Source organism: Phoenix dactylifera, unplaced genomic scaffold (genome assembly GCF_009389715.1).
Source record: "Phoenix dactylifera cultivar Barhee BC4 unplaced genomic scaffold, palm_55x_up_171113_PBpolish2nd_filt_p 000713F, whole genome shotgun sequence".
Classification (NCBI taxonomy): domain Eukaryota; kingdom Viridiplantae; phylum Streptophyta; class Magnoliopsida; order Arecales; family Arecaceae; genus Phoenix; species Phoenix dactylifera.
The window spans coordinates 148,279-172,183 of NW_024068092.1; the positions used below are offsets into that span (position 1 = coordinate 148,279).

At 41.0% G+C, this 23,905-nt stretch overlaps 1 protein-coding gene and 1 pseudogene across 1 annotated transcript; both read right to left on the reverse strand.

The window, feature by feature from the left end:
* Positions 1–1,087: 1,087 nt before the first annotated feature.
* Positions 1,088–9,949, reverse strand: LOC103700485 (protein HGH1 homolog). The gene is made up of 8 exons (XM_008782427.3): positions 9,822–9,949; positions 9,420–9,743; positions 6,575–6,656; positions 5,546–5,694; positions 4,576–4,689; positions 3,512–3,643; positions 2,875–2,988; positions 1,088–1,511 (listed from the first exon to the last, which is right to left on the reverse strand). The coding sequence occupies exons 1-8, from the start codon at positions 9,873–9,875 to the stop codon at positions 1,479–1,481; spliced, it is 1,002 nt and encodes a 333-aa protein (XP_008780649.2). The 5' UTR covers positions 9,876–9,949; the 3' UTR covers positions 1,088–1,478.
* A 105-nt stretch (positions 9,950–10,054) lies between these two features.
* LOC120106965 lies at positions 10,055–20,160 on the reverse strand (annotated as a pseudogene).
* Between the last annotated feature and the right edge of the window lie 3,745 nt (positions 20,161–23,905).

Below are 23,905 nucleotides of genomic sequence, written 5' to 3' on the forward strand. Positions count from 1 at the left end.
GGTGATCTACGTGGCATTTCAATCCAAATGGGGCGAAGAAGTTAAGCTGCTGGTTTTTAATTTGGCTTGTTAGAGCACTTCCTTTTACGTAACCTGTTTGTATTTCACCTACTTACCATATTGAATCATGCTGCTGCCGGTACACTACCGTCTCTATTCCAATGTTCATGCAATTTTTATGGTACGTTGAGAGCCCTGGTCGAGCATATCCCGTGGGAGCAAGCGAAGAACCTGTTTCTCCTCGGATATCTACAGAGTTCTCAAGGTTCATGGCCTGTTGCTGAATCCCTGTAAGCTTGACACCAGAGCTGTCGAACCGAGTCCATACTTCACCATGGAAGGGGTCCCTACTGTAATCAGGTCGTTAGGGGACTTATGGAGGAGAGATTGAATGACGACCTGCTGGATCCCATGAGCATGAGCAGGTGAAGTACGGTTTTGCATTAATTTTCTCCAGTAACGCATGGTTTGTTTGAGAAACGGTAAAGTGTACTTTTAGTTAAGATTTCATTATCTGCACGAGCTGAAGTGCATGTTACGTACCTAACGTGGATGAAGCAAAAGTGAACCCAGTTTCATGTTGCCTCTGACACGTTGCAAGAAATAATCAAAAGATTATGAAGGTAATTCGTTGAACAAAAATTTTATCACCCTACTTGACCCCCCACCGTGCAGGTATTTTGGCAGTTATCTTCTACCAAAAAACAGAAGGAAGCTTAAAATTGAGAAACAAATACACGGTAGGAGGCATCATCTTCAATCTCTCATATTATTTTGTGTAATTGTTAAACTCAAAACTTAACTTCAGTAATTTTTCGAGAACTATGATGGACAGGCCCTGCCTATTCGGTGAGGGATAAACCTGAAGTCTCTCGGATCAACAAAGGCGACTTTACCAACTCAAGTGGCACGCTCAACTAATTTCAATAATTATTTTAGGTTTATTAACGATATCCATGGCAAAATTAAGAAAAAGACAATGGAACCAAGGTGTTCAAAATTGCTCATTATGAAACTGTTAATGCTTTGACTTTACAAGTACTTAAAAGCCAGACAAAACCACGGAGAAGTCTAAGGTGCCTCAAGGTGAACGGCAAGAACTAGTGGTGGCAAAACCAAAATATTATGCAATATAAACCTTTAAGAGGAACATAAAACAAGAGAGAGAATTTTACATGGTCCTCTGCAAGCTGTACACAAACATATATGGCATGTTTGGGAACCTTCACTCAATTCATGCAGTTTACCGCAGCAAATTTGATGGGAATGGTCATATTGTTGAAAGATAAAATAAATAAACATGGATACCCCATAATAAAAATACACCAAGCAGTTTTGCATCATTAATGATGGACAAGAAGCAGATTCTGGCATCATGGCATAAACCACTTTATCATTTCTTGACGGCTCCGCTAACCAGCAATCCACAAGAATCCTTATATCAACTATTATTCTCCAGCTCATCTTGACATCTCAAGTCAAGATTGTTCAACTTCACCATTACCAACCAGCTGTTAGCATAAATTAAAAACAATGTCAACAGGAAAGAAATTGATGTTTTCAGACAGAATTAGAAATATAATATTTAAGTGATGCACATTTGGAAGTGGCATGCAGTAAAAAAGTACTACTAATCAAGATGCATACAAGCACGCATCTGTTAGCAAACTTCTAATGGCAATGGCATTACTTCTTCCATCTGGCAGTATAATAAAACTTTGTGCAAAGAAAGGCTTCTTTTGAGCAAAGCAGTGGAGAGTGGAGTACAAACAATCCCACAAAAATGCAATTATCTTATTTTCCCTGAGGCACATGAATCAGGGATTCTTCCTTAGAACAAAAAAATACCAGGACAAAGTATCATGAACAATATGATTCTAAGAAAGAAAGATCCAGTTCACCTTCCTTGTTAACCTTCAAGACAATTTTGTGAATTAATTCTGAGTCATATTATGAGTTTGTACAGCTTATTGTTGGGATGGTTGATAATTTATACAAGTAGAAAATATTGCAATAAGTGACCACAACAAAGAAACATAATATCTAAAAATCATATTCCAACAATAAGCTGTACAAACTCGAAGACATGATGTTGAACCAGACCTAGCAACATGATATGTAAAAAGCAGAGAAAGGATCAACAAATTCCAGCATCAAAGGAAGTAAGAGTTCTTATTTTCATGTGCTAAAGTGAGAGTAACAGTAATATTAAAGAGTTAAAAATGTGTTATCTCCTTTGCCAAACCTAAAGAATGCCACCATTTAGAGAGGATCAAATATAAAATCATAGGTCATAAGATGATGTACATGGTTTATGATCTCCTTAAGTTTTGATGAAGGTTCAGTAGAAACATATGAAGCAAGCCCCACAAAATTTGTTGAAACCAAATATATCTGAATGAACTCACCCATTTAAAAGTACCAAAATAGATTATGAAGAGAATTTGTAATATAATCCTATTTGGGAGAAGCCAAACAAAGCAAAGTTATCTGCCATTCACTTGGGAGCAATTTTGTGTCATAAAGATCTTATAGATCCATCAGTACTTGAACTTCCAAAGCTAATCAGCTCATTACAATACAAGCATATACAAGGGAACTGCATAGCCTTCAATGACTTCTAAAAAGTAATAGAGGAGTATTTTCTGGGCAATATGGGATCAACTAGCAATAAAGACTTCCACAAAAGATTGTAATTTATCCTAGCATCCATGTTGCATATAACAAATTCTTGTTATACAAAGGAACTTTCACAATCATTTTCTACTTTTTTTTAGATTTTTTATTTTCTATAACAAGAACATTCCAATCGAAAGAACAAAAATGAACTTTGATATAGGATTCACTGCAATCAAAAGTTTGAGTTGTAAATACCAGAGAACCAATCAATTCATATGCTTCCATTACTTTTGGATCTTCCTCATCTTCATAACCGACTTGCAGTATCCTAGGGCCATTAACAGACCACAGAGCTCTTCGTCCAGCTTCCTGAAAGAAATTATAAACAAACCAGATCTTTTTTAACTGAGTCATCCAAGATGAGACACGAATGAAGTAAACGATTTTGAAGAATGAAGCATAGCTCTGTTAAGCCTTGTCTGAAGTCTCATCCTACCGGACCTCTTCATTTAAGCAAATTTCTTAGACTAGCAATCATATAAAATTTCAACTATCATTTATTAGTTCGCATATCTACCAGTGCTTTCTAAACAAGACAACTCTTGGTGTCCATTCACATGTGAAATGGCAAATGTGGCTATGTTCAAGTAGGACTGCTTCATTAAGCCGCGATAAAAATCAGACAAAACTAAGTAATCGTTCTAACAAAGTGGAAAGCAAGAAGGTCCACTTCAGAAGTTTGAGAAAATTTCATGAAAATTGGCTGAGATGTGCAGACTAATCAAAAATCAGATCTTCTAAAGCAGGCATGGAGGTTACCCATAAACAAGTAGCATATTATGATTTTTTTTTTTAGCATAAATTATATATCCATCAAGATTAGTAACCTGACCTGCAAGGAAATCAAGTAAATAGCTTCCAATGCTTGTTTACGGATTTCTGGATCATCAACTTGTTCCCGCACATGAGAAAGTGCATTACCAAGCTCCAGAGGCATTTTTGACCTATCTTCATCACTATAAACCTGTTAATTCACAGAACAAGACATAAGATGAACTGCAATCAATATCACATGATCTAAAATTTCAAATAACCCAGACTATAAAGAAGTTAACCATAAGCATAGCTATTTATATGAAAAATCAAATTTAATTTAAGAAAAAACCACCAAAAGAGCAACAAGATCAGGAACCAACAACATCATCAAAATAAAGGAACAGGTACAAGTGAACCCAGAAAAAAATCACATAGAAGCAAACCTAAGACCACAAAGAGTGTTTGCTTCATTGAAAACACAATAATTTCCGAGGACTTCCCTAACTTCCAATAAAACTGGAAGAACCACTATGGAGTTTGTAAAGGCAGTTAGAGAACTTGGAAAGCTAAAGCATCTTCTTAAGGAAGGATTTTTGATAAATTATATCCTTTTGACTTTTGAGTTTTAACACAAGTGCATAAAAATAGGAGTGGGGTTGATAATACCAGCATTGAGCAGTAGTTCTATGGCTCATTAAAAACATGAATGAGATTCAAAGGAACTTTGAAACTTCACCAGTATTCTACCAACATGAGATTCCAAGTTGACTAGAAACTGAAAATCATAAACGATTTACACTAGCCTATGTCTATTTCTGACACAGCAATAGGTAAGAAGTACATCTCATTGCCACCTTACACAGTAAATTAGGTTTCAGGAAGCAATGGCTGGTTATTTATAGCTTTTCTAGTAATGGCTGGTTATTTATAAGGATATCTGAAGCTGAGAGAAAGGTTTCTTAGTATTTCACCTAGTTACCTTTTGTAACTACTGATTGAAGATATTTTCCAACTCCAGAAATCCTTTCAAGACAACTATAGACAACTAGAAAAAGTGAACAAACTTCATGTTTTACCCTCATAAAACAAGAAATCTCTCACAAGAAAATCCACAAAGAATCTAAGTTGACAAATATTTACCTTATTTCCAGCTACAGGCAGAAGCAGAGCAGGCCATAGAAACTCTGATATCAAAAGCAGATTCTGTAATTGACTATCAGCTTCAAAACAACAATTTCTGATGGTTCCAGATACCTGCAGGATATTATACACAGTATGAGAATCAAGTGGGAAAAAAGAAAGAAAACAATCATTTAAACAAAATTTAAGATGTTAAAATGACTAGAGAAAAGAATGCATCAGTTAAAAATCAATAGCCTTGAACTGATGCAGCATCATGAGAGGCATTTACAATAATGGCAAAATATGCTGAAACTGCATGTTGGTAGAATAACTATTGTAATTGGAGGACTAGAACAAGTTCCCATGTTTTAGAACTATTTCAGCATTTTATGAATCAAATTTAGTGGTGTGATAAAGGACCAAGGTACTGGCATGTACTGCTTAGTACATATCACACTGGCCCAGAACTGGTATACAGCACCCCTTGGGGCAGTTCTACCCTAGTTCCATGGTACATAATGTGTCGATCTTCTTCTTCTTCTTGGGTGCTCATTTCTGGTGTCGGCTTGTGCCAACCCAGTACTGCAGTACATACATACTGACCAGAGATCGCTATGAGTCCATACCTCGATGTTTAAATCCTTGGGTGTGACCTTACTGAACATGAACAAGGAAACTGGCTCAAGAGGATTACATGAAATTTGGGTTCAATGAAAATATCATATGCAACAGTGGGAAATGGAAATAATTCCGCCAACATTCCAAGCATATTGATCACATAGAAACTAAAGAAGTCAAACAATTTCCCAAGAAAAAAGGTCTAAAATCAGATGAAAACTAGTAAAAATTATTCATGATAGAAAACCTGAAATTCCAAGGATAACCAGTCTAAATTGTATTGCTGTTTGCATATGTAACTCATTCAGAACTACATAAATGCAATAGATTTCTCATTATGTTGAACAGGTCCAATATTCCTTTCTCATACCCCTTTTTTTCTTAGCAGATTTGTTGAATCAAACTGACGAATGACCTGTTTCAAAAGACCACGCTTGGGATCTAATAGAACCTTCCTTCCAGCTTGCACTTTTGAGATGTTCACAAGTATCGAAGCGACATGCTCGAAGGTATCTTCAGCTATAGATAAAGTTTAAAGCAACGAGGTCACAGTTTGATTAGCACAAACAAGATGTTAAAATAAAATGAAGACAATTGATGCAGGTCATCCCTTGCCCACTAGCTCACCTAAAATGGAGTATATAAAACTTTATAGAGTAGATGAAACAGATAAAGTGTGAAAATAACTTCATAATCAGCAAAAGCATAGATGAGCTAGAAATCAGGACTACACTCAAGGTAAAGAGTTCTGTAATTCAGCACTAAGGCCTTGTTTGCTTCCTAAATAATTTGAACCCAAATATCTGACTATATGTCATTATTCAGATAAAATTATTTAGCCCCTCCCATCCAAATAGTTTTAACCTCGTAAGATGAACAAGTACCAAAAAGGTGCTCTATGATTTTTCTGATATCTCCAAAGTAGCCCTCATTGTTGGAGCTATATTCAAGTGCATGACAGGTGTTTAGCTGAATAAACCTGAATAAAGCTAAAAAAGTGAACTTTATTCAGGAACCAAACATAGCCCTAATTCCACATATGCACAAGAAATGATAACAATTTATATCTCCAGAGAAGATTCAAAATAGAAAGCTAGTCTCTGATTCCCATCTTCAGAAATTTCTTTTCTAGTTCTCTCGAGATTAAGTCCTCAAAGAACATCTAGATTGTTACATATTGTATATATCCAAAACATAAACTAATGCTGTCAAAATCCATCAGTAGCAACAAAACAACCACAGAGAGGAAGAGACCCATAATTCTTGGTATATATAAGAAATGGCATATTTCCATATATTGTCAAAATAAAACTCATAACTTCCTTAGACCATGATGCAGCAGCAAAATTAAAGATTTGCCAACAATCCCAATAATAACATGACAACAAAGACAACATACCTGTTGACTCAACAGAAGATGACCTACAGAATGATCTAACAAGCTTCGAGATGTACAACCCTTCCATCTTATCATCTCCAACCTAAACAGGAGTATATTGTGCTTCAGTATATTCTATAAAGGACTGCTGCATGTGGAATGCTATGTGTGCATGTTTTGTGCCAGTTCAACAAAATTTCAGGGAATAATGGAAAAGAAACACAATAAATTATAACATTAAAAAATAAAGAAAAACATGAAATATGTAGTAAAACAGTAGAATCCAGAAAACCTAGGCCCGATTTGCAATCTTCATTAATAAAAAATATCAGCAAATATAACTTCAAATGGGAAAAAATACAATAAGATGAAAGACATGAAAAATTTATCAGTGTGATGAAAAAAAAGGTAAAATGCTGAAAGGTTCATGAATAATCCTAAAACCATGTGTTCATTAACTGATGATAATAATTTTATTTCCTACTGCTAATGCAAATGCATTTATCCCTCACTGTAGAGTAACCCCCCCCCCCCAACCCCACCCCGCGCGAATATATAAAAAAAGGAAAAGAAGGATACATGTGCGCTAAGTTAATATAGCTAGAAATTATACCATTACTAAAACTCCACGGACATGCTTGGCAGCCTAAACAGTCTGGCTATGTGATTAAGAAGGTCTCAAGAAATAAGTCTTAACAAGAAGGGCTGCAACTAAAAGAATTTGAAACAGGTAATGAGAATTATCTTCCATTTTTCTTTAAGGAAAAAAAAGAAAGAAAGCAAAAGAAGACTCAATATAGTGCAACAATATTCCAATATTCAAAGATGTTAGCTTTCACCCTTTAAATTTCCTTAAAGTTTAAAGTATCCTTACAAAGAATGCCTTATAATCCTCGATTTCATAATTTAATTGATGCAATCTATATCCCTCATCAACCCCTCATAGACTTGTAAAAATGAATGTGCAAATACCTTTCACATGTTCTTTGGCCTAAATATTTGATTCAAGCTCTTAGACACAATTCTTATATGTTCAAATCATCTTAACATTTTTGATATCTTTATTATCTTCTATCCAATGTAATTTCTTAGAACATGAACTTTTTTCATGTATCTCCATTCAGCACCAGAGAGAGAAAGAGGGGAAAGGAAAGAAGCTTATAATCTTTGTTGTGGAGCACCTTCTGATTCCAGTTTGAGTATTTAACTGAACAGAGCTACAGCCAAGATAATGTTAAAAAAGAAAATTTTTGACTTGAAAAATATAGAAAAGCTAAGATAGTCCATAATAAAGCATCTTTCTACATGAGTTCTCTTAATCAGGCATGTTATGGCTATTTGGTAACCTACAAACACATACACTAGATAGAGGTGCTAAATAGCAAGCATCAAATAAAAAAAACATTTATACGTGAACTTGAAATATTTTGACATTAAATGCAAATCCGTGCAAAACTCTATGTTCGGAGCCAAATCAAACAAATCTTTTTCACTTCATATTACTAAAACAAGTTATACCCACATTCGTTTATATAATTAAAGACTCCAAAATCAAACCACATAAAATAAAATTCCAAACCAAATGCTACGCTTAACATTCTTCATAGTTAATCAGCCAATTCAACATCTTCCCGCTCCACATCATCGATCAAAAGCCCTTCCTACACATTCTAAACTCTCCAATTACCCAAAATTTCAATTTTCAGACATAGCCCACTCTCCTCTTCCAAACGGCCCAAGGAAGGCCCCCAACCCAGCCACATTTTTTTTTTATTCCTCCATAAAGCTCTGCAGACGGGGAGTGGGTTTGGGCGGCGACGTGAAAGGCTGCAGACGGGGCTGACGGGGAGTGGGCGGTGGCGTCTGTGGTCTGGCAGATGGGGTCTGGCAGAGGGTTTTCCTCCCCGGCTCCCCCCTTCTCTCCCCCCTTCTCTGCCTTTTTAATGCCGGAACCTTCTCCGGTTCTCGGCAGAATCAGCTTGCAGAGTGAGAGCGGCGAGCGCAAAACCCTCTCTTCCTCGCCGACGTCGCCGTCCTTGGCTCCGAGCTCCGGTCCACCGTGCGTCCGTGACTCCGTGCAGTTCGTGCTGCCTCCTCCTCGGCTCCGAGCTCCGGCCTCAGCTCCGACCCTCCGGCCTCCCGTCCTCTCCTCGCCGACTCCGAGTCGCCGTCCTCAGCTCCTCCGACCTCCGGGCTCCGCGACGACCGAGGCGGCGAGGCCTTCCGAGTTCCGAGTCCCGACTCCCGAGTTCCGACTTCCGACTTCCTCCTCAGGCTCCTCGGCTCTTCCGACTTCCGAGTCTCCGACCGACTCCCGAGTCCCGGCCCAGGGAAGCCCCCACCCACGGTCCTCCGCCGCTCCGACCTCCTCCCGTGACCCCGTCCTCTACTCCTCTCCTCAGCTCCTCCGCCGCTCCGGCCTCCTCGGCTCCTCGGGGTTCCCGGTTCCCGAGTCCCGACATCCTCCCACGGTCCCACCTCCCGACCTCCTCCCCTGTTCCCACTTCCCAAATCCCACTGGCCATTGATCGCGGCTCCCACTAATCCAGACCCCGGTTCGAATCGGCGGTTCACCGTGAGTGTGATTGTGTGAGGTAGGTGAGTTAGTAAGTAACTGTAGTTACTTAGTTTATTAACAAAAAAATTTATTATTTAAATAATAATAAAAAAAAGGCCTCTTCTAATGAGTTCGCCTAGGGCCTCCAAATGTATTGGGCCGCGCCTGGCTAATATGTTTAGAAAAAAAAATCACCGACTATTGAACGACCAAAACTAATCAATCAAATTGGACGAAAAAGGTAATGTCAATAAAGAGCAAACAATTCTAAAAAACTGGATTTTTATTCGTGGAATTTGAAAGTAGTACCTGAAGGAGGGCGGCGCTGCCAGAGTCCACTTGGGTGAGATTGGCGAGGAGCATGATGAGGGGCCGAGCGACTTTTTGATCGGAGTGCTTGTAGAGAGCGTCCATGGCGGTGGGGACGGCGCCGAGGGAGACGAGCTTGTCGGCGAGGGTAGGGTTCTGGGAGAGGTTGATCAGGGCTTCGGCGGCGGGAACGGACAGCTCCGGGGAGTCGCGGATGAGGCGGGAGAGGGCGGGCAGGGCGACGTCGGCGCGGGCGGCAAGGGGAAGGAGGCCCTCGTCGGAGCCCGTCAGGCCCCGAACAATGTCCACCGCCGCCTTCTTCACCTGGACCAATTATACTCATTAGAAAGCTTAGAGACAGAGAAAGAGGGGGGGGGGGGGGGGGAGCGAGAGAGAGAGTACTTGGGGGGAAGGGGAGGAGAGAAAGCCGAGGAGTTCGTCGAGCTCGGTCGCCATGGGAGTATGCGGAGAGGAGAGGGAGAGCGGCGGCTCGAGGTCTCCAACTCGTAGCCCCAAAGAAACTATTTAAAAGGAAAATTGAATTTTTTCAATACTAGTACTTAGTATTTTGTTTCAATAAAAGGTGCAACATAAATCCGCGGTCGTCTAGGCAACGGAATAATTATGTTTTTTTCTAATTTACTTTTTCCTTTAATTTGAAAAATTGGAAAAAAATATGCCCTCCCTGAGATTTAACAATTGATAACATTAGGTATAAATCTAGTGTTTTCCACTTAATCCTAGCTACACAAATAGGCCTTACAACTAAATGCAATGTCTGAGCTCAGGTAAATCCATTCAATATTTTTCTTTTATATTTTGTCCTCATAGATCTTGACAAAGATTTTTCCTTGTCCCTCTGGTCTATTATCCATCTCGTTTTATTGGTTAGCAGGCGGAAAACTACATTAGCCTCTTTTCCACTTGAACGACATGGATGCAATAACATTGTAACAATATTCTTGTTTCAAAATTCATGACCACTTATGCTCATGCAAATGGGGTGCTCTTGTTTGTCACCCAAGCTTTCTCATACAATAAACTAAGACCATCCTTCATGTCAAGCATTTGTCACCCACATCTTAACCTTGCATTAAAAAATGCGGGACCCTATAGTTTAAGACTGATCGAACAAAAGGCGAAAAAGAACAATACCATCAACAAGCAAAAATGCAAAATTCAACTAACTCTTTCTGCTTGGAGGTTGAAGGGAGGGCCGACCGCTTAGAAGAAAAGCCAGTCCTCCTACCAAGAGATAACAGGTAGTAATACCATCCAAGCAAGCGCTTAGTGGTAGGTCGCATACAAGTTTTCCTGATCCATTCAGACCCCAATCGTGAGGAGACATGCATATATGAAGTCTAGGCAAGATTTCGATACAACCGCCTATCTGCCTTATCTCTTTCCAAGAACTCACAACGCAATGAGAGGTTTGATCCATTTCTTAATCACAACAGGATTCCATCAGAAGCAGGGTTGCAACTGCTTTGTGACCTCTGTGACAATGCTGCTGTGGCATCCTGGATCTGAGGTTTTCGATCTTCCTCCACACTCTGGCGAGTCTCCTGCTTCTCTGGCTTTGATTCCTTTAGTGCACCACAGTACGTATCCTCATCTTAAAAAACATGTGAATTGTCATTGACATAGAAGACATCATCCTCAGATATATCCTTGCTTATGGGATCCCTACAAAGAAACATTTTTACCCCTGCTACCAGCAAGAGATTGAAGACATCGCCTCAGAACTGCCAATGGGATTTCAGTAGCCTGATTTATTTCTTAGCAGCTTAACTGATCAACTGAATTGAACAGCATAGGAATACAAATTTGGGAAGTTTAAACATTCAGCTCATGCTTCTGGCCCTCCCAAAAGTTGCCTTCAAATCAGCAGTGAGTCAGCGACCATGTTTGTTTGCCATAATAACATTTGCCCAGTGGGAGTTCTGAGATAATATAACCGAAATTTCTCAAATATACCAAGCAGCTGGAAGATTATATGGAGCACTGGGTTGCATTGGCCAATACCCCCGCAGTCAGAACTTGGACCGTCCAAGTAGGGCCTTCTCCAGCCTCAGAAACTTGACTAGCATAGAAACCTTGTATGGTATCCTGGGAGATTTTCATATCTGTAAACATACCATCAAAGTTTATTAGTAAACTGATGCCCACACTGTGTCTTAAGCTTAACTATCAGACTTCTATCTGCATCAATGAAAACCATCCTTCCAGAAAGGAGCCTCTTTGCAAGGTGTTGCTTGTAATATTTTTCAAAGACATCCTTCTCTTGCAAATACTGGAAAAGCTTCAGCACTCTGTTGAGGACAATCTCTACACGCTCTTCACTGACCCCTTTCAGGCCTTCACAGAGTTTATTATCAACGTACAAGAAAATGTACTCTGGCAAACTGTTATTTAGATAAATGAAATATTTGAATGAAGAGTTCAGAGCATTTTGAAAAGTCGTCATTGTTGAATGCAGTTCTTATAATCTTGTCGTGCTTATCTTATTCATTCAGAAGGCGCTGAACAAAGTCCACCGGATCCTTTAATCTCTCTGGATCAATTACTAATTGCTTTCCAGTTTCTCGAAAGTGAGAAGTCATCATAACTCTTATTGTTGAAAGACCCATGCGAACATGGAAGAACAAGTAGTGCAGTCTGCTCAAATCTTCATATTCATCATCCACAAGCCTGTTAACAGGACCCGAGTTTCTCATGTGGACCAATCTCCACGTGTGGTTTACAATCACCTCCATCTCCACCACGTGTCATTTTTTATTCTGTTCTGGCATCCGATCCAAGTAGTGAGAAACCCTCTCCATCTCTTCGTTAAGCTGCCTCTCAGCCTTCTCAAGGTGGTTGCCACAATCAAAGCATTTGATAAACTGCTGGGACTCGTCACTACAAAAACTAGCTGAAACCTCCGGAAAAGGCTTTTCAAAATTTTCCCGATATACAGAAGATCCCAGATCCCAGATCCCAGATCGACTAGCATCTTTGTTATATTTCTCATCAACCCTTGATTTACAACTTCACCTGTACATTCTTTGTGTACGAGTTCAAGGAATGTATTGAGTAGCCAATCCTAAATTTTGCTGGAGTTGATGATATTATCTCTCAATAGGTTCACCCCTGGCCCATGAACAGGTGACTTGTGAGTACTAGGAACAAAAGTCCTGTCCATGTACACTATATGTCTCGGATCATCTGCAATGCCTTATCGTGATCCCCTCTTTTTTTTTGTGTGTGTTCAGCTCCTCTTAAAAATAAACCCCCCTAAGCAGCCTCAATTGATGTCAATATTTCTTTTAGGTGCCAAGTCATAGTCATTACAAACCTGGACTACTGCTTTTCTCCATATTTGTACAGCACCATATTGTAAGCATTCCTCGATCAAAAGAAAAGTTCAAACATGAGAATGCTACATCCCAATTTCCACCGACGCCCATGTGAAGACTTTTTGCCTTCTAACAGAACCTCATAATATCCAAGGGAATCATCATAGCATGTCAATTTGAAGCCACAACCTAGAGATAGATGAAGAGACCTGGTCTGTTAGGTCGCAGAATATCACTTCTTTTGCAAACAGGCCCGGAGGTAAAAAAGTCAAATCAGGATCTTACTATGATGACAGAGAAAATGATATCTGACAGCGCTCTCTGTATGCTCTTACTGCTTCAATCTTCAACTGGCATTGCAAATAAAATCATAAAAGATGAAACCAAGTGACAATTTTCAAATATTATGATGTTGCCTACTCTCACTCTGCCTTAAAGTCAGAGAGACATAGTTGACCAGAATAAATGTTTCAGAAGGTTTGAGCGCTGCAAGATTCAGGGCAAACTTAAAAATCTTCCAGAAGCCAGCATGATCATTCTACTGCTTACATTATGATCACAAATGACAAGCCTGAATATGGTACTAGGTTATGCCAACCATAGATTTTATGGACCAATCAATAACAAGTTCAAAACAAAATAAAATAGCTACAGGAAAGCATTACCAAATCCAGCCCATGTAGGTTGGCATGTATACATTCTGTTATTTCTTCTATTTTCCTACAGTAAATATGGTATTGTATGTAAATGAAAATAAAAAATTTGAAAGAAATAACAGAACAACTTTCTTCTTATACAAAAACAAATAGAAGCTTATACGCACAGAATGTATTTCCTACCAAAAGCCCTATGTACAGTGACAATCCTGTGTGAGTAAATATGTTTTGCATAATTTCTTGATGAGACATTGAACTCCATGCTTGCTGTTTTAGCTTCTCATACAAGACCTAAGCAGCGAGTGCATGATGTGCACTTATGGAAGAGAAGCAGGTGGAAATGTTTTGGAGACGAAGATTTAATGCAAGCATTTGTGTTATTGTAGTATGGTGCGGACACCAGTACCGGACCGCCTGTTACGCGGTACCACGGTCGTCGCAGAAGGACGATCCAACCACTTTCGTTGTGGCTAGATTGATTTATTTTATTTTATGTTGATTAGGCTTATTTGCATATTGTCATTTTAGGGCCTTTATAGGATTGTTTTTTTTTTGTAGGGGTCTTTTTGTTATTTTGTGACCTTATATATATGAGTCCATGCACTTGTGTAGGGTTATGGAATGATTGAATGAAAATAGCCTCCTTTTCTCTTAAATCTTAATATGAAGCCATCGCCAGAGCTAGGTGACAAGCCTGGTTCTTCTTCTTTCCCCTCCTCTTCACTTCTTCCTCCTTCCTTCTCATCTCTGCAGTTGTCCTACATCAACTTTGGTATCAGAGCAGGCCCGGCTTTGCCTCTATTGCCAAAGCCCCGAGATCCAATTTATGGACGGACCACCCTTGATTCCTTTTTTCCGCCTACCGCATGACATCGTTGCCTAAGCCATCGCACCGCGGATGCTAGATCGTGTCAAAGGCCATCGCACAGCGTGCGTTGCAATGGGAAAGAAAAATTTTATTTCCCTTTTCTCTTCCCTCTCTCTCGGCTCTCACACGAAGAACAGGGGAAAACCCCCTTCGGCGGTTCCTCCCCACCCATCGTCGCGCCCATGCCCACCACCACCACTCAGGAACTGTCAAAGGGGGTTTTTCCCTGTTTTTCGTGGGAGAGCCGAGAGAGAGGGAAGAGAAAAGGGAAATAAAATTTTTCTTTCCCTTTGCAACGCGTGCTGTGCGACGGCCTTCGACACGATCCGGCGTCCGCGGTGCGATGGCTCCACCAACAATCTCGTGCGGTAGGCGGAAAAAAGGAATCGAGAATGGCCCGTCCATAAACTAAATTCCGAGGCTTTGGCAATAGAGACAAAGCTGGGCCTGCTTTGATACCAAAGTTGATGCAGGACAACTGCAGAAAGGAGAGGGAAGGAAGAAGAAGAGAAGAGAAAAGAAGGGGAAAGAAGAAGAACCAAGCTTCTCACCTAGCTCCGACCATAGCTTCACACCAGAATTTCAAAGAAAAAGAGGCTATTTTCATTCAATCATTCAATAACCCTAAACAAGTGCATGGACTCATATATATAAGATCACAAAATAACAAAAAGATCCTACAAGAAAAGACAATCTTATAAAGACTCTAAAATAACAATATGCAAACAAGCCTAATCAACATAAAATAAAATAAAATAAAATAAATCAATCCAACCACAATGAAAGTAGCTAGACCGTCCTCCTGCGATGACCGTGGCCCCGCATAACAGGCGGTCCGGTACTGGTGTCCGCACCAACTAATGATTGAATGAAAATAGCCTTCTTTTATCTAAAACCCTAGTGTGAAGCCATGGCCAGAGCCAGGTGAGAAGCCTGGTTCTTCTTCTTTCCCCTTCTCTTCTCTTCTTCCTCCTCCTTCCCTCTCCTCCCTACAATTGTCCTGCATCATAGTATAGGATGACAGTAATTAACAAGTCTGTTCATGGAAAGAGGCATGACAAGTTTCTAAGCACAGGAATTGCAATAATGGTTTCAATTTCACAGATGATAAATTACATAACGAGACAAATAAATAACTCAAAAAAAAACAAGATTTCTGTGGAGGGAAAACGGTTCAGAACTAAGAAGTACCAATATCCAAATTGTATGACCTAATTTACATGTAAAATTGAATAAATTATCAATCTATCTTTGATAACATCTGAGTGTTGAACCTAGTATTAATTCTAATTCACTATGATAATGATGACAATCATCGCCATCCAAGCCTTATCTCAACAAAATGTGGTTAGTGAGGAAGCAAAACTCAAGTAATTATGGCTCCAAGAAGGACTAAATAGGTTTTTCTTTAAATTCATTGCCGAACTAATGTTAATCTTGTATCTATTAGAACTAGATTCGAAGCTAATACAACTTAAGGTGAGAGAACGCCTTGCCATGAAACCTAGAAGGGTAATGACGAGTTTGAATACCTACCATACTAGTTGCAGTATAAGCTCATTCAACCAAAGACAAATCCTTCTAAATCCTCCAAGACATGGTGCTTAAATAGTAGAAATAATGTGATGTTTGGTGTATGTGTTTATATCTGAGCAACCCAGTGTAGGCCATATCCATAAAAATAATAATCGAGCCTTTTCCAATTGTTCTCGATCTACTAAGTTAATCCTTATCTGCCAATCTTTGATAATGTGGGAAAAAAACTACCTTCTGGTCATCCTTCTAGGCCCTTTAACATATATTCAACTATCTACCTTGATTGATTGGGTTTCCTCAAATTTTCATTATAAATGTCCATGTCTTCTTAACCAATTCATAAACAAGTTGTCATCAATCAGTGCCACTTTGGTGCCTCCTCTAATACACTTGTTCCTCACTTTATGGTTCCTAATTTACCACACATACATCTCAATTTTCTCGTATTAATTTCATCTTCATCATGTTTACATGGAATTTCTTTTATATCACATACAACCTCACAATGATGGCGCTTGGACATGGATACGAGAATCAGATTCAAAAAAGTGTCCATGTGTCTGACTCAGCAAGAGGCAAAAAAATGAGATGCATACATACAAAAAAAAATCTAACTAATATACATATACATTTTGAAATTAGGTATTGTATAAAAGAAAATATTGAAAGATATTAGTCATTCATCTTTCTTATCCAAACTTTCCAATTAGCTTAAAGATTATAGAAACATACATTAGTAATCTTAATGCCTACATTCAGACCAATCTCCAACAAAATAAAAATCATGTTTAAAAGTTGAAATTAAAAAAAAAAAGGATTAGTATTCACGTGTCTCATGTGTATCAGATTCAATGCACAACTGAAACAGATCGTAGGAGTTGGATGATAGTGTCCATGTAACATATCCTAAAAATCACATAAGAATGAAAGCCTTATTTCCATTCTACGGTAAGTTGTCAAGGCACACATCAGTCACATGACACCCTAGAAGCAAATCTCCACTTCATCGACACACCTTTATTTATATTAAAAAAGTCTCCATCCACCTACCCATAATTTTTTACAATCGGACCTAGATGTCTGAGCTAACAAAGATATAGTATCATATGGCTATCAATTCCTATTAGGAAGTCTTATTCTCTTCTATATACCCTCTTGTTGTCCTAATTATAGACCCTTATCTTCTTCTCCAAAATATCAATTAGTATAGGACCTTTGTCCTCTCCCCATCAATCAACACCACATCGGATGTAAATAGCGTACATCGCAACATATCTTCCTAAATATTACAAATAAGAAGCATCAACTTATGTATGTGAGGAAGCCCTAATTAAAGATTAAGTGAGAAGCAGGTTGGAGGGGAGAGAGGGAGGGATGGGGGACTAACACCACAAACCCATCCCAAAATTTAAAACATGACAATATCATTCTCCCTAACACTGCCAACTATGGTTCGCCGTACCAGTCCGAACCGGACGGCACGGGGCGTACCGTATCAGTTCGGTACCGATATACTGTACGGAAGGTATCCTGACACTTGGTACACCGAAAATATTCCGTACCGTACTGTACCGACCAAGGTCCGCCGTACCGATACCGGTCGGCGTACCGGTGGCCGGCCGGTACCGGTACCGTACCGGCCGGTACGCGGTGGTTTAAAAAACCATAGCGCGAGGCGCTGTGGTTCTTAAAAAAAAAAATCGTACGGTACGAGGCCGGTACCGGCCGGTTCGGCTAAAAAATTGGAAAATACCAGTTCTTTTGTGGTTCCGGTACCGGTCTAGGACCGGACCAGTACGACATTCCATGGTACCGACACTGTGCTAGTATAGCACCAGTATGGGATCTGGTACCAAAACGGCGAACCTTGCTGCAAACACTTGTTTAATCTCACAAAACTTGCAGCTCATCTATAAGTTTACCTACAAAGATCAAACTTAATATTGTTCATTTTCTCAGCTCCATAACAAACAGCATGACTCAGCCTAATTAAATAGTCAAAAGTTATACCAAACAAATGATGTTCTATTATCTTCCACATCAAATACCGGAAAGAAAAACAAAGGGACTAAAGCTAGATTAAATGAAATAAACATAACCATGAAGCATACTGAGCATAGGCTAATGAATATCGGATGCTAACAAAGCAATCCAAGGCATCCTGAATAGATCAGACTTATGTGGTAGCAACTATAAGAAAATAAAAGCACAATAGAGGCATTGATAGTGAAGCAAATGAGTGGATAAAAACAAGAAGCATTTGCTTATAACTAATAAGTTAGTTCATTTGAGGGGCATATTAGTGAAAATAGAAATGGTAGTAGAAATCCAACTAACTATCAGTATTGACAAAACTCATAGACAGCCTAGTAAGGGAGGAAATTTGGGTCTTAGTTCACATTCTGAAAGGAAAGGTAGAACCAAAGAATAATGGTGGAAATGAGAAGGGATGAAGCTGCTCGCTATGGGAGATAAGGCTTCCAACAAACATAGCTGTTTCACATAACTGTCTATATTGATATATAATGACAACAAAAATGCCTAAGACATGAGAAAACATGCTGCTACTCAAAGTTGTAATGAATAGGCACTGCCAACAAGAATAAAGCAAATAGCAAACATATGGAACAGTATGAACAACATTTAACTTGAAAACATTTGACTTGAAACTCAACACTCTCATACTTCTCCTCTAGCAGGACTCTAGATATTCATGCATCGAAGATTGTAAAAACATTTGACTTGAACTGTTTGATTCAAAGGCTTAGTAAACATGTCAGGCACCTTGTTCACAGGCCCTCTACTTCTCCCTAGAATATCATGGTGTTTGCCGTACAACCCACTGGCCAATTGCCATGGTACAATTATACAAGACTTTAAGCTTTAAAAATCATTACTGCAAGGAGGGGTTTCAGCAATAAGAGTTCATAAACTCTGTTTAAAATTGATATACAGCCTCCCTTTGCAATATCTTATTGATCTCCGAGTAATAGGGCCGGTCTAGCCAGCACAAGAGAACCCTAAATACAAAAGAATCATTCTTCTTATTTAAGGTGTACCATAGTCACAACAAATTCTAAATTTCTGAGGATCCCAATCATCAATGTGTTAAAAAACAGTGGGCTGCAAATGGGCAGCTAGGAGTACAAATATATATAAATATTGCCCAAGTTTGAACAAGTCAACTAGTCATCGTCAATTAAAACCACCAGTAAGCACGCTACAATGCAGGAGATGAGTATATATTTGCTCTCCATCTCTCTTCTTTCAACACAATTATTCACAGGTATATTAATAATAGCACACTAGAGGCTAACACAAGAGGGCATTTTATATGGTCCAGTTATGTATGCATAGCAAAGGCAAGAAACTACCTTCCCTAGAGCATTCAGGTCAAAGTCAAACAATCATGAAAGGAATGATCCACCTAACAAAATGGCAGGCAATTCTATGAATAACCAGTGTAAAGGCCAAAAAATTTAGTAAAATAAGTGTATGCCAATTAATACTAGATCAAACAACAGCCACCGAAAATGATAGCAGGCTACAAAATCAGTCTATAAATTCCCGACAACCCAAGACTCCATTAAACAACGCCATCCCACAAAAACTCACCAAGCAAAACAAGTAGAGACTAACAAACAAAGCAAACAACAACCAACCACACTTATAGTATCGGCATTTCAAAACAACTTCAAAAGCATCGAACGAGTCGCCGGGGAGGGAGGGAAGAGGGTACCTGCAGAGCTTCTCGAAGCTGAGGCCGCTGGCGTTGTGGTTGTAAATGTTCATGACTCGCGCGCTCGAGCATCTTCCACGTCTTCTCGGCGTACTTGGGATCCACCTCCACCCGCCGATGGAACGCCTCGATCTAGAAGTTCCTCCCCTTCTGGGCGCGGCGCTCATCCTCCCGGCCCCGGATCGACCCCTGGAACCCGAAAAAATCGATCGAACAGCGACCCCCGGATCGAAAGGAAAGGACGGGGATTAGGGTTTGAACTTTCAGAGAAGGGAGAAGGCGGAGTAAGAGAGAGGAAGAGGAGAAGCCCTCGGCGTGCGAGGATGGGGGCGTCAACGGTCTCAAATATTGAACGCTCGTCTGAGAATTTCTTTCGTCTTAAGAGCGCAGGACATTGATCTAAGCCGTTCGATTGATGCGATTTGCCCATGTGGCATTGTTTAGATGACTGAATGTTATGGGATGAGAATTTCATGAAAAAAGGTTCCAGATTGAGCATGCATAGAAGGTAAATGAACTCCGACGGGCAGTTTGAGAGGATATTATCTTTGCCAAGACCATACTAAGAATGGAGTGGGTGCACCTAGAAGGAGACACTACTATAGTGAGGGGTTGCAAAATGTTAGGGCGACTGGCATCCGCTTCTGTATGATGTATATGAGATGGTGCGAAAGTTTGTGGTTTTTTGGACTATTCATATATTTCGAAAGGTAAACAGTGCAAACGGACTGGGCTAACTCATTCATAGCACACCATGTAGGAAAAGTTTCTCTGGAAGAGTTTTGAGTCCACATTTTTCTCTCTTCGTCTTCTTCTTTTCTATGACTCTTATGAGTTCCCCCGCGCGGGTAAAGCGTGAGGCACTGTTGTATCAAAAAAAAAAAAAGGCGCCTCGGACAAGAGGGTTCGGGTTGTATCTTTTGCATGGGAGAATGATTGTTTTCTTTCACGATTCCGGCTGTTGGATTGTGCTCTGCATGAATCTCGAAGCGACAATGGGGCTGCCCAACGGTGGATTCGCTCAAAGGAACGGGAATCCTTCTTCCGTGCGAAAGGTACAACCGTAATTGAAAGTTTATCGAGGGCTTTACTCGTCTAGATGGGACATTTCATGTTTTGTCCAAAAACTCTAAATTTTGATTCCTGAGATTATCGTCATATATACTCTAATTATACCTAAATATCATTTGATCATAAAAGGGAAGAAAAACTATTGTCATCTCAATTCTATCTATCTTATCTATCTGGTGATTTTGCTTCGTTCCCAACTCCATAGAATTATAATACTCTCCATCTTTTACCAAAAAAAACTTTTTTTTAGCTTAATACTAGCTCTTTTAGTAGAAGTTCAATAATGAAAGAGGTTCTCAGAATGCGTGTACACACACATTTATATAAGAAAAAGATGTTATTAAATCACCTTTTTTTTATAGAGTTATTAAATCACCTTCATGCAAGAACACCCTTATCTATCAATATTCACAATATCTTGAAACTCCCAGGCTATTCGTGACTCCAAATCCGAGTGCTACCATGATCGGTGATATAGCTTGCCAATTAATGTTCAATCCTATGCCTTGTCTAAAAATATGGGATACACATTATGCCAAAGAGACAATAATTATAGTTACCCTTAGTCGTGTAGTTTTCAAGTTACATGAACACTATAAAATAAGAAATATTGTATAAAAATTACAATAATACATGCTTCTGTTTGCATACATCAAACATGCCAAACCTAGTGAATGGGAGAAGGAAAAAGGAGAATTAGATGTGTTGGGGGAATACGGTTTTCCCCCAGCAATATAGTAACCCCGCCCCTGAAAAGCCGCATAGCCGCCGACCTTGGACAACCGAAGTCGGCGTCCGACCTCGGAACGTCCGACCTCAGAACCTCCGACCTGGAGAATTTCCGACCCCAGAGGTCTGTCCTTGTCGACCACCTACTACGGCCGTACCCCTCCGAAGCCCGGCCGAGGGCCATATCCTGCCACTGCCCCAGCATTTATTGCGCATGACCTCTGCAAACCCCTGATTCACTCAACAATTAATGTGAATCCCCGGTTCACTCAACAATTAATGCGAATCTCCGGCCTACTCAACAATTAATGCGCATGGCTCGTATTATCTACGGACCCACGGCTCTCCACGGCAAATCAGCTCAGCGGAGTCCAGTCAACCGTGATAAGTCTCTGATCCTGGCCTTACCCCCGACATCAATGCAATGATTCACCTGATCGCGTGCCAGCTCGGGTCGTACGACGGCCTCATCTCCGACATCAATGCAATGACTCACCCGATCGTGTGCCAGTCCAAGCAACATGCCGAGCCATACGAAGGTCTCGCCCCATCACATCGCAGGTAAACCGACCCCCCTATAAAAGGGAACCTTTGCTTCTCAAAGGGGGGTTGGAGACAGAAAACTCAAAAGATACTGTTTTTCTCTTTCTCCTTTAAACACAGATTGCCCCCCCCCCCCCCCTCTCTGACTTAAGCATCGGAGGGCCGGCGCCGAAAAACCCGGCCACCGGCTTTTCTGCAGGCACCCCGACGGAGGACGCCGCCCGCCGACGGACCGCCACTCCCCTGTGTCCACCTGCCGCTCCCCCTCCTCGACCGACGACCGCCCCCGGGTCCAATTTCCAGCAACAGTTGGCGCTAGAGAAAGGGACTGAAAGTGGAAGACCTGAAGGCCTTCAGCGATTCCCAGCTGATAGTGAGCCAGATCCAGGGAGACTTTGAAGCAAAAGAGCCATCAATGCAAAAATATCTCCAAAAAGTGCGGAAACTCACGTCTGCCTTGGGCTCTTTCAGCATCTAGCACATTCCCAGAGCGGAGAATCTCAGGGCAGACCAGTTGTCCAAACTGGCGACCTCCCGCATGAGCGAGCTTTCCAAGGAGACAACGCTCGAGTATCTTCAGACACCCAGCACGGAGGAACCCGAACCCACCATGTGCATCGACTTCGAGCCGAGCTGGATCGACGGGTTCGTCCGCTATCTTCAGGACGGAACCCTCCCTCATGATGAGACAGAGGCTCGCCGGATCAAGCGCCAAGCTTCCCGGTATGTCCTATATGAAAACAAGCTCTATCGTCGATCATTCACTTCTCCTCTTCTCAGATGTCTCCGCCCCTCTGAGGCGGACTATGCCCTCCGAGAAGTCCATGAAGGAATTTGCGGAAATCACCTGGGAGGTCGGGCGTTAGCCTATAAGATCCTGCGGCAAGGATATTACTGGCCCACGCTCCAGAAGGATGCGACGGACTTCGTTCGGAAGTGCGACCGGTGCCAACGGAACGCCAACATCCAACGCCGACCTTCGGCCCTGCTAACTTCAATCATCGCCCCCTGGCCGTTTGCCCAGTGGGGGATTGACATTCTGGGGCCCTTTCCTCTGGCCACCGGGCAAAAAAAATTTCTGGTCGTCTTCATCGACTACTTCACCAAATGGGTTGAAGCTGAACCTGTAGCCCGGATCACCGAGCAAAAGATGCGGGACTTCGTGTGGAAGTCCATAATCTGCAGATTCGGACTCCCCCGAATCCTTATATCTGACAATGGTCGGCAGTTCGACAACGTCCACTTCAGAGAATTTTGCTCCGAGCTCGGCATCGACCACCGCTTCACCTCAGTCACCCATCCCCAGACAAACGGGAAAACTGAGGTAACTAATCGTACCATTTTGCAGGAACTCAAGGCCAGGCTTGATCGATCCAAAGGACAGTGGGTTGAGGACTTGTACAACGTCCTCTGGGCATACCGGACCACGTTCCGATTGCCCACAGGAGAGACCCCCTTCAACCTAGCGTATGGCACAGAGGCTGTCATCCCGTTGGAAATCGGCCTCCCTTCTTCAAGGGTGGAGCACTACGACCCCGACTCCAACTCTTCCCGACTCAGGAGTAATCTGGATCTCGTTGAAGAGACACGAGAGGTCGCCCGGGTCCGTATGGCAATATACCAACAGAAAACGGCCCAATACTACAACTCCAGAGCCAAGCCCAAGCTCTTCAAAGTAGGGGACCTCGTCCTCAGGAGAGCCGAGGCTTCTCAGCCAACTGAGCAGGAAAAGCTCGTCCCAAATTGGAAAGGGCCGTATCAAATCGTCCGAGTACAACGACTCGGAGCATACAAGTTGAAATCCCTCGAAGGGACTCCAATTCCGCGAAGCTGGAACTCCGAGAATCTACGAATGTACTACCAATAAAACCCCTAGGGGTTCAAGACAATCGGGAACATGGACTCAGTCTCTTTTTTACAAATGATTCGTCCATTCCAATAATTATGATTATTTCTTCTAATGTCGGGTCGTTTGTGATCCTCAGATTCCTCGATTAAGATCGGGA

What these genes read in the sequence shown, in the direction of transcription:
- LOC103700485 (XM_008782427.3), bottom strand. Translation starts at nt 9,875, where the DNA reads ATGGCGACCGAGCTCGACGAACTCCTCGGCTTTCTCTCCTCCCCTTCC. An exon ending in TCTCCTCCCCTTCCCCCCAA is followed by an intron (nt 9,744 to 9,821) that starts GTACTCTCTCTC and finishes TAATTGGTCCAG; the next exon opens with GTGAAGAAGGCGGCGGTGGA. An exon ending in GCAGCGCCGCCCTCCTTCAG is followed by an intron (nt 6,657 to 9,419) that starts GTACTACTTTCA and finishes ACTCCTGTTTAG; the next exon opens with GTTGGAGATGATAAGATGGA.